Consider the following 12,089-nt stretch of genomic DNA (forward strand, 5'->3'; position numbering starts at 1 on the left):
GAGGATGGCTGACTCTTGGTGATGATGTGGTTGATCTTCTGGCAACATGTTCAGTATACTCTGCACCCCTAAACCAAACAGAATACTCTGCACAAAACTGGTGAGCACAAAACATGGAAAAAGAGCTCCCAAAATGCAGAGTTAGTCTTTACAGTAGATTTTCCAGTAGATGTATTCACAGCTGCAAAGGCTGAATGTTCTGTTTTGGGTGGGTTTTCATTTTGGTTCTGTTTGGTTTTTTTGTTTATGGTTTTGTTTCGGTGGCTTTTTTTGTTTTGTTGGGGGTTTTTTTTAATTACTTTTTGCTTTGTTTCTTGTTTGTTTGATGTTGTTGTGTTTGTTTGGTTGTTGTTTCTTGTGTTTGTTTGGTTGTTGTTTTGGGTGTTTTTTTTAAAATTCAGAAAGCTTTTCTATAGCCAGGTTAAGCTATCAGTGTTCCCCACAACAGATTATCCCTGATCCCATGACACTCACTCACCACACTTACTCTGAATAAGCATTAAGAAACTGATCCAGGTTGAAACTAACCAATTTGGTCATAAATCCCCAACCATTACTACAGGTCACTATCCAATAGTCAGCTTAGCAGCCAAATCAGTGTCAGTGCTAGTACAGACTGTAAGGGTAAATAGATACGACCAGTGGAAATCAGCTTCACTGGTATGCCTTTGAAGTAATCCTACTGATCACTGGCAGAACTAGCACACAATTTTTAATAAGCTTTAATGTCAGTCATGCACTTACAGTGGAACATCTTGTCTTCAGGACATACCTTTGCAGACAGTTTTAAGTTTCTATAACCTCAGCATTTAAAAAAAGAACCCTTTGGTTGATTGGTATCTCATGGATTTATCTCCATCTTTATTTTCCTTTAGAACCTAATTTCTCTCTAGCTGCCTTTTTTCCTCACTGGCAATTTAATGGCCTTGGCATGAGCTAAAGAATTCATTATCAGTCTTTAGAAGAATTTGGCATGAAATTTAATGTAGTAAATTAGTGCTTAAGGAATAAACTTTGAGAGTGTCAAATATAAAAATTAATTGAGCCAAATACAGAGTAGGCAATATTGTGCCTTGCAGGTACTTTTAATGCAGATGAGCATATTATGGTGATAAGTCTTCTACTGATCACCACAGTAAATCTGCATCACAATCAGGAAAGGTACACGCATATGAGTTGCAGTCAAAAGAAAAGATTTCAGAAGAATTTTTTAAGAAACTCTCCCTTCCTTGCAGAAGCCCCTGGCATGCATGTGAAATCAATGCAACAATAATACTGATAAAATTATGTTCTAATCCATTTTGCAACAAAAGGGTCAAGTGACATGTAAAAACTCAAGCCTGCAAATTATTTATTGACACTAATAGGTTACTCTTTTCACCACAAGTTTGTCTGTAAGATGCTGTTTTTCTAATGCAAATACAAGTTACGGAAAAAAAAGGGTAGGCCACCAACTGAAAGAAAACATTTATTGAATCAAAGTCAATACTTTCCTTTTAATATCTACAAGCCAACACTGAACTGACTTTATTCAAGAATGAACACAATGTACAAAAAAAGTATGTCTGTTATAAAAATATGTCAATTTTTTTTTCCTGGCTATTGAGCTGAAAACATTTTGGCAAGTGCAAGATAGGTTTGGCAAGCAAATTTAAGCTGCTATTACCAATAACAAAGATCAAATAATTTTGTAATAGTTTTGTAGTATATTTAAGAGTCATTGTTAAAGTGGCATTGGAAATGCTATCCCCTAAAAAAAGTATATCATTGCACCGCCATGTGTTTATGCATCCAGACAATTGAACATCTCATCAGGAATCAGTATCTTTATCAATGAATACTATTCAACCTAATTTGAACTATTCAACCAGATAAGTGACATCTACCACTAAAATACAACCTAGGGAAGGTGAACTACCTCCATGGCTGTGTATTTTATGTGTTGCTTACAAACAGAGAGAGAAGATTAGGTAGGTTCATACATATTTAAGTCAACCAGACAGCTGTTGCAATGTGAAATCAGAGAAAGGATAGAAATAGAATAAAGGATCATTTATGACAACAGTCTACATGCGTCTTTGCATATAAAAATGGATTTGATTAGGCTCAGTTATGCCATATTGTATGGATGGTTTGGGGTTTTTTATCACATAAAATATTAATGTAACCAGGCCTCAAATAATTGACTTCTCTAAAACCACCAGCAAGGAGCAAAAAAAGGGACCATTTACAGAGATAATCTGAAAACAGTGCAATATTAAAATGCAGTTTCACAACATGTGAAAGAAACATGCTTTGGAACCTGAGCAAAAGGCATTTTACTGACTTAGTAAAAAGTCACCCTGTATGTTGTTTTGATTGGCACCTGTTCTGCCAGATTAGTATGTAGCTCTTAGCAACTTCCATGGCCCCTAAATATTTAGTACACCGAAACTGCCAACTACTTAGAAAGGTCTACTAAACTTTTCAGCCAATATTGCAGGCAGTCTGACATGCTGCTACTGGAAATGACCGTACAGGTTAAAATTAAGAAAAATTGTAAAAAGAAAAAGAAGCAGCCAAACATGTTGCTCTTCTGTTAAATAGACTAAAGCGATTCCACAACACTTAGATACGGTACTACACTGCTTTACAGTCTGAAGGTCAGCTCTTTCAAAATAAATATACTGAACATTTACAACAAATGCCTTATGAATGCAAGCTCTCTCTTTATTATTTCAAGACCAATTGCATAAAAACTAAAATAAAGACATAACTCTGAAGCAGCTAAGTTATAAGTCCTTTTTCAGAAACAGGCATGACTTGGTGCCACAGCAAAATTTTTCACATCTGCAGTAAGCAATTTTTTTTTTCTTTTAGCACCAAGCAGACCACCATACAAAGCAACCTCACAAAGCATGCGGTCATCTACTCTGTTGATTTTGTATGAAATAATTATTTGTGCTTGCAGGTCTCAGACCTTTCAAAAATGAATGAACATTAGGTGATTGAAGACATTAGTGGAAACTCATTCATTTCTAAACTATTTGAGTGGAGAAAAGATTAAAAGACTAAAAAGCAACAGAATGTTGTGCATTAGTATTTCTGAGGAATGAGGAAAGCTAAGGTTGGTGCTTTAATTTGCCTTAACACAACTAAAAAGTGACAACCAATCCTAAACATGTAATCTACATCCATGATACTGGTAGAGGCCAATGCGTGCATGCCACTAAAAGGCACAGTCGGACCAATCTGATAAATGGCATCACCAGAGCAGAACAGCAACTTTTCACTGGACTAATCACAAAGGGTGAACAATGAGCCATCACTTCTCTTGTCATGAGCACAGAAAGCAGTCACCAAGGCAAAAGGGAGGACACGGGAAAGAAGATACAGGAACTCACATAAACCTAAAAGACAGAAAACACGCATTAAACCACGTTTTGAGCATTCTGAGTGACCGGTTTCCAGCTGTAATACTGCTGTACATTGACTTAACACCATACATCTTATAGAAGCACTGCAAATGGTATCATAATCACATCACAAAATTCTTCTGAGATTTGTTTTACAACTAACTTCACCTGCAAAGATCAGTCTACAATATCATCTTGGTTAAAACATACTTAAGGACAGACTGATAGAGTCAGAACAATCTCCTGTCCATTCTGTAAAAAATTAACACTCTTACAAGATACCTAATTTTTTACTGAGAATTTTTAAATTGGTCATCATAAAGACACAGGTTGTTATAGGGAGGCAATTATGAAGCAGTACGATTGTTCTTCCTACTGTTCTAACAGTGCCTAAAAAGTAGAGCACAATACTCACAGGAAAGGTATCCCCAAGGTTATCCTGCCTTCGTATCTACGAGCTGCATTTGAACATTTGCAGACATGCCACCTCCATAACCTCCCTTGGATTGCATCTGATTCTGAATTGAGCTGACCTGGACATAGAAAGAAAAAGGAGGGGAGAGGAAAGAAGAAAGACAGTGAGCTACGACATCTTCTTGCTTCTAATTTTATTTCTTTTCTAGGTTTAGTTTTCAAGTGCTCCTTTATTACCAGTAAAGCTACATTACTTTTGCATGAGGACATATGCACCAAAGGCTTGCTGAAATGTAACTTCGGCATGTAGCGCAGTGGAAGAGATGGAAGAACTGGTGCTGAGGCAAAAGTTTTTCCTCTCTCCCAAAAAAACCTGGCTGATTCAGGGTTTCACTGACCCACTTGATTAATCAAAAACAACAACAAAAAAATCAAGTCTCTTACTGGCATGGACTCCACCTGATAAACTATAATTTATTGTTATAAATATATAATTCTTGTTATATGGAAAATGTTCTTTGGCAAGTATGATACACCAGAGAAGTTAACATCATTATGTTAAAAGTATAATGGACAACTTACAAATATCTGTATGTCTAATTTCAGATCATTAAAACAGGGCTAAACTAGGATTTTCTAAATCAAAAAGAACCTTTTGGTTTGTGGAATGTTTTTGATTTATCTATTTATGTAACAACATACAATGCTTTCTTTAATTGATACTGTTCCTTTAAATGGAGGGCATTTGTTGTTTAAACCATAGTAATTCTCAGCTTCCCTGAACATAGCTGATTTGACGGTATTTTTAGCCTGATGCAAATAAATACATAAAGACACATGCTTTGTGCCCCCCGTTTCCAAGACATGCACATCCCACTATGACTTTCACTGCCTCTATCACCAAAAAGAAAAGGAGCCCATAGCTCTTTCCTGCTTGTGTTGCATGAGTCAAAATAATCATGTCCAAGTGCCTGCAGGAAGACAACTCGAATCTTAAAGGTTTGGCCCTTTTTTTCCTCTGCATCCCAGAGCATACATAACAACTACACAATGAGCGGAAAATAACATTCATTCAAGGCTATGCCTGCAGGGCACCACTTGCAATTATTTCATCTACGCTCCTCCTCCACAGAGACCTAAAAACATCACTGGAAAGCTGTATTAAAACAGCACAGGAGAAATATTTCCAAGCAGCTTGCACGACATTTTCCCTGTCTACAAAGGAAAAAGAAGTACCCTTTTTTTCGCCAGCAAGCAAAACACATGCACACGTACAAAATGAATCAGCAAACTCATTCTTCCACACAGTTTTTCAAACTTATGTGACAAAAGAGCCTGTTGTTTTGATCTTTATCTTCAGCAATATGGCATTTGGAAGGCTATGCAGAAGATTGTTTTTATTTATTTAAGCAGTGCAATGTAAAACCATTTTATACTTTGGCCTTTTGCTGAAATAAGTGATATAGCCACAGCAAAGCAATATTACAATCTCATTTTTCTCCAGGGAAAAGTGTTCAGAGCCAATTTTGTAGTGCATCTGACATCAAAGACTACAAGCTCAGTAAAAGAGTGTGCAGAAGTGCACGGGGACGTATTTAAGAACTTTCACATTTTACCAAGCTGCTCATCTTCTTCACCCAAGCATCTTTTGTTGCCAACTGAAAAAAACGAAGTTTGAATTCAATACTTTTTTCCTCAGAAAATAATTAATATACATGTAAATGCATTCAGAAGAGTGACTATAGGATGCTGTTAATTTTATCTGAATGAACTCTGACTCCAGTGAAAAGGAACTACGAAAACCTCCAGGCCACATCACCTTTCAGCCTGACAACTTGCTCGCAAGACTTGATAATTCTGGAGAGCAGCAAATCAGCACAAATTGCAAGGTTAAGGTGTAAATTTTTAGGAGTTTTTTAAAGGTTAGAATAATTTCCCCAGTTCATGAGTCACATACGGTTCATGAGTCACACATGTAAGTGTTTGTGTTACTGCATAAGGAAGTATCAGGCTCAAACACAGAGACTGTTGCCCTTAAAACAGAATTCAACAAATGAAACTGGTCTGCATTAACAGTTCAGTGGCTATTTTGCATATGAAAACTTTTGTAGGAGACATACAATGTTAAAATCGCTGAGCAAAAAAGATCTAACATTTGTAGGCTTCCTCCTGAAGCACCCTCCTTCTGAGGCCGTTTGAGCAACAAGAACAAGCACTATGAAATGCAGTTTTTTTTCTTCTTTCCCAAAAAGGCCATTGCCTTTCTTTGATGATATGTAACAGCAAGGTTCTTGTCTCTTATGTCTAATTTAGATGTGACTTAAAAGATTTTAAACATTTTGGAAGGGAAAGAGGATTGTACCCATTAAGGATCATGTCAACTGTTGTGCTGCTTATTTATCTCTTGAAATTTCCTTATTTCCTTTTCTTTCCCTCCTTTTCAGAATTAAGAAATAGCACAGATAGACCTTGAGAAAGAAAACAATGGGAAACTACAAGAAATACATGAAATCAAAGACCAAACTGAAGAATATAAAGAAGAAGAAAGAGATTTCACTATGGATTATGAAAGCAAAATAGGGAAAAAAGGGATGGGAATGAAAAAGAAACAGTGCACAGAGGGCTCCTGCTGTTTAAGTACACCTTTGACAAAGGAGAAAGGCACTCTACAGAGAAGGCAAACAAAAAAGCAAAATATTCCAGAAATATTCTGAATAGTCAGAAAACTACTCAGTCGGAATCTTAAGGATTTATACAAATAATAATGCTGATGAAAAAAGGCACAGGGCAGATACAAAGTGAACAAAGAACCAAATTTAAATGGGAAAAAGTAATTAAATTGCAGGTATTCACCTAAGCTATCTAGAAGAAGAAGGCACTAAGAGGTTCCTGAAGGAATACAATGTCCATACTATAAAGTAAATTATGCAGCAGAAAAACATATGAAGGTTAACACCATAATCCCAGAATTTACACTGCAAAAAATGAACACGGAGACCACCACAGAAGAGGCAGAAAATATGCAGTGTGAAAAAGTAGAGACTTGAGCTTCTGAAGCAGGGGGAGCAGGAATGATTATTTTTTACATACATACACTTTCTATCTAGGATCAGAAGAATTTCTCTGGTCACTGATGCAGCACGTTATCCAAACAACAACAACAAAAAAGACAGAAAGAGCTACTTACAAGCATTCAAAATGAAAAAGTTTATGTAGAGAGACAATAATGATTATCTGCTATCTGGAGATAAATTGGGTATTATGCAAGACAAAGGTGAGGGCAAACAGGCGGAAAGTGAAAAAAATAAAGCTTCAGGCCACCTACACAAACCTCTCATGGGGCAGCTCAGCTGTGAGAATGAGGAAGCTTCCCACAGGAGAAACAACAAATATTTAAAAAGCAAAAGCTGTACTTCAAAAAAAAAAAAAGAAAAATCAAACAAGCTGCTCACATTATTATCAGTTTATTATTTCAATTTACACTGGTTGTAAATATTAATGCACTGTATCACATTAAATAAGTGACTGGCATTAACTAGATTTTATCAAGTTGAATCTGTGTCTGGCCATTTAACTTGCTTACAGAGCTTTCAGTACAAATAATTTCCAGACTACCATGTTGTTTCTGGGAAAATGTAGTGTATTTTTTGATGTCAAATTTTCTAGCTTTGTCCTTCCCCTTTATATGCTGAGTTACTAAAGTTTTTGTCTGATCTCAATAAGACCAACTTAAACTAGTTGAAACTACGAACAACCTCCCTTCCCTACATTAAAACTGTCTTTTTTAGCTCTGATTCTATTTCTATTTAGCTCTGATACCTCTAACAGAGATTTTTGCTCTTTCTCAACAAGTATTTGTAATCTCCAAATATGTTTTCCTTTAAAGATGATTATTGAAGTCAAGAAGTATTTTTTAATATGCATACAACCATTTTCTATATTTTGTATTATTGACCTTAGAAACAGATTGACATTTCACAGAAATTTGAAGCTGTATTTGAAGCTCTATTTCCATAAGCTCTTTTTCATTATCTATCTTAGCCTCTGTTTTTCACTTTCAGAGAGATAAAAATATTTATTGTTCCTATCTTCTACAGGAAGCCACAAAACCTTACCTGTGACACTGCTTGCTCTGGAAATAATTCACACTGCAAACAGGGCTACAGAATATACAAAAAGCTCAGCAACAACACCCAAAAATAAATTTGTGTGCACCATAAACTGAGGTAAGTTAGAGTTTTACACAAATTATATTTAGAACAGCTTGAGGCATTTAAGGGAAGAAATCTAGTCAACTATAATGCACTTGGAGTTTTCTACATAAAACCTGAGTATATTTTCAAGTATACATCTATTTTGGTTCATACATGTAATCAGAGTGATTTTTTAATTTAACAAGTATTCTGTATCATTTATAGAGCATCTAAAATGCTTTATCAGTAAATACAGGAATTAAAACAATTATATTCCATATTCTTGTATGTAAGTGTTTAGGACTTGGAATTAAAATGCTATCAGGTCATTCCTCAGATTCATTCTTATAGTTGAAAGACTCATTGCTTCAGCTACAATATACATATACAGTGTTCCTGTATTCTGTCTAGTATGAAATTATGTTCATCCACTCATGCTTACTGAATTCATTCCACTGAAGAGGTCTCCTGATCCTACATGAGCTGTGTGAACGAAGTTTGTCGGCTCCCCAATCATGCTTCGATCAATCCGCCGTCGTCTTTTCTGAAAGGAAGGCAAAGAAAACATCTGAGATTCATTGAAAAGGCAAAACCAGTATGTGCCATAAATGTAGAACTTAACCATCTATAGGATATTGCATATCCTATATTTGCATATAAGATCTTTCAGAAGACTCAAAAAACACAGACCAAATTCTGAGGTTAACCCAAGACACTAGTATTACTGTAGTTTTTACTTAAGAGGATGTGTAGCAGACAAGCATGGATACCACTCCTAACATTTATGCCAACAAAACATTTGTAAATAACCTTACTGAATTCCACATTTATTAACTGGTATTTGCAATGTTTCATACAGTAACTTCTGCCTGTATTTGTATTTAAATCATGGTGGGACAGATCATATTTGAGGCTTAGTCATTCAAAACAAGAATTAAGGATCAAAGCATGTTAGAATAGTCTATGAAACCACTAACTTAGGAAATTTCTGCTCTGCATGCCCTGATGTCACTATTTGTAATACACTTCATGGCTATGTCCAGAACAGTGCCTTGAGTTTGATCAGGGTTAGACACAGACGTATCTTTACCGAACTCTGAACCCACATACTCAAGATAAATTCCAGTCTGCATGATTCTCGACTGTGAGCTGAAGGGGTGCAGCAGAGTAGTAAGACAAAATGCCAGCTTAAGGACTCTTCTGATTCCTATCCCGTGCGACAGAAAGCAAGAATTGCCTAACCGCTGCTTCCCAATTTTCACAGTCACAGCTTCAATTTTCAGTAATCTAATAACATGCAATCAAAAACATTAGAGGCAGTAAAGACCTTCTCTAATTGAAGCTGCTTTGGTTGTCTGCCCTCCAGCTGAGCGTTGCATCTAAAGGACGAAAAAAAAATAAAAGCCTCTCCTCATTTCTTAGGCCAGAGCCAGGGAGCTTACACAGAGCAATTCATGCAGTGTGTAGTCACTGTATGCCCATACTCTGAAAAATGCCTGTACTTGGGGAAAAAAAAAGCCACAAAACACAGTATCAGCCTCTCAGTTTAAGGCATATTGTACAAAGTAGAGTTTAACAGCTAACAAACTACTTGAGCTCAAGTGAAACCTTCCCATTACCTTAAAATCCACTTAAGTCTCGTTTTTAATGATCTTCTATTTCTAATTGCCCATGAGACTGTAAGACCACACAGACTCAAGACACGAAGGTACATGCCTCGAGTGGGCTAGCTACTATTCCAATAGCTACAGATGAAATCTTTATGAATCAGAGCCCACAACTACGAGAATACATCACAGGGTTTAGCCAGCAAGTACAAAACACATTTAATCCTATCTTGCACCTTTTCCCTATTACAAAAACCAGATTTCAGTAGGTTTCAGTACCTTCTTGCATGCTATGAATAGCTGGGATGAGGAGGAACACATAAAATTCTGTAGAAACAGCTAAATACAATTATCTGATCTATGCTAAAACTACTAGTGAATTCTCTAATTCCAATGAACTTGACAAAATCAATCAAATAAAATAGTCTGGCTGTAAAAAAAGTTGCATTTCCACCATCTAGTCCTGTAATATGCTGTGATGTTGACACAGAAAGATGATCTAGACAGCTGTATGAAAACACACTGCTCTAATTAAAACACTCAAAATTGTTTCATGTCTGCAGCAGTTGCCCCTCTCCCCCTTTTAAAAAAATAGCAGCCAAATTTATATACCTAAACAATACATCCATGATTTCTTCATTTTAGTAGAGTTTCGATGCAGAGAAGATGTAGACAAACCCAAAGACTTTAGATTTTTCTTTTCTTGTTTATGAATTTTGCAGACAATTAAACTTTTTTTGTGAAACTTATTTTACTCCTTAACTTGTTGCTAAGATCACTGGCATGCCAGTAATAGAGTGCTGGATCTTGTGAATGACTGTAAGTGATTCTCCACTAATCATCAGCTAGTCAACCAGTAACCACTAGTTAAACTGCACTGCCATCAGACTATGTCCCTTATCTTAAGTGAGTTCCTCATCAGAGGCCATCAGCCTGTTTTCCCCTGACATGTGCCCAGTGACGTGAGTTCCATGGGCTATGGAACAGTATATAAATGCTATGCTATATTAAGACCACAAAACAGTTCACTGTGAAAGCAAATCAAAAATTGATTTGCCTTTTTTTTTTTTCTGCAGGAGCACCCAGCTTGCATTTACATTACTGTTTTAGCTTGCATCCTGGAAATGCTTTTGAAGCAACTTTAACAGTTCCCACTTACCATGATTCAATTTTAATTTCAGACTAATCTTGGAGCGTACGAATCAGACTTTTTTTTGGATGAAGCTAAACTGGAAGACTAACTGATTCCCTCCCATTGCTAGCAGACCTTGAGGCCAATGAAAAGGGTGAGCCAGGCTGGAGCAGATCACAAGACATCTAATACACATCATGGCTCTCCAACAGCAACTGTTCTGCTCTCCTACATAGCTGCTCCTACTAGAATGTACTGTTCCTGTACACACAGCCTCAGCCAGAATGTAAATGACCAATTAGAGTGTGTAAAGGGACATGGGGAGCACTGTAAAAAATCACCTCTTTATAAGGAATGTAACAGGTGAGAAAGTAGTAGGGGAACATGCCTGGAAAGATGAAAAAGCTTTTGCAGAGGACACCATAAATATCAGCTTTGCCCGGATTTTGTTTTGTAGTTGTATTTTCTGGGGCCTGTAAGAATACACACACAATACCACTGTTTTATAAACAGTGAGAATTAACACACAAGACTGATTCTTCAGTAAATTTAACCTGAAAGAAGCTGAGAAGCAGCACATTCATTTCCTGCTTGGGAAGAAATTAAATGTACAGTTCTACTCATTTCCCTCTATCATCTTCAGCTTTCCATGCTCTCTCCTAGTGCAGCTCACAAGCCTTCTTGCGTGACTGATTTGTTGTGGTGAAGGACTGATTTTGGTTGTGTTCTGGGAGTTAAAAGCATTGTGCTTGGGAAGTGGCCCCTGTCTTCTCCATGGCCACACAAGCTGTGGCTGATCAGCTGAGATAATCACAATGACTTTCAGGAGGGGAAGACATATAAAATACTTTGTGTTAAAAAGAAATAAAAAATGCTGACAGGGATCAGCAAAATTTAATCCCACTAGGCTTCACCCATACCTCAAACTGCTTGATACCACACCATAAATAACTACCCTTAGAATATATTTACACACTACTAACCTAGTAATGAGTAGTAATGCGATGTGACTACAAAGGTCATCTATAAAATATATGAATATTTATGACTCTAGTGCAAAGAACTTCTACATAAACACACACACGATTATTTGTACCACCTAAAGCTTTGTTTTCAAGATGTTTCTGACAGAACAAATACATGCCCCAACTTGGTCAGCCTAACTACAATGAGTCCTGTGTCCTGTATCTGCATTCCTTGTGGATTTTTTTCCTAGCAGGAGGGAAATAGAAGAAGGTTCATATTATGATTAGCTAACTTGACTGTTATCTTTCTTGATAGTTTAGGTCAAGTTACTAAAACATTTGGTACCAATGGACAAAGAAGTTTAAAATCTGTATTGAAGTAT

General features: G+C 36.5%; 1 protein-coding gene across 2 annotated transcripts in view; it reads right to left on the minus strand.

Moving 5' to 3' along the window:
- Positions 1 to 2,688: 2,688 nt before the first annotated feature.
- The window catches only part of CDC42SE2 (CDC42 small effector 2), an 80,926-nt gene continuing 71,525 nt past the window's right edge, over positions 2,689 to 12,089 (minus strand). For both annotated transcript variants that reach the window (XM_082301835.1, XM_082301836.1), the window contains 3 exons: positions 8,445 to 8,546; positions 3,811 to 3,928; positions 2,689 to 3,389 (listed from right to left, as the gene is read on the minus strand). In XM_082301835.1, coding sequence (XP_082157961.1) covers positions 3,830 to 3,928; positions 8,445 to 8,546 — 201 coding nt within the window. In that variant the 3' untranslated portion in view covers positions 2,689 to 3,389; positions 3,811 to 3,829. The remainder of the gene's footprint in view (positions 3,390 to 3,810; positions 3,929 to 8,444; positions 8,547 to 12,089) is intronic.

The sequence above is a fragment of the Coloeus monedula genome, assembly GCF_965178545.1.
Source record: "Coloeus monedula genome assembly, chromosome: Z".
In the NCBI taxonomy this organism is placed as follows: domain Eukaryota; kingdom Metazoa; phylum Chordata; class Aves; order Passeriformes; family Corvidae; genus Coloeus; species Coloeus monedula.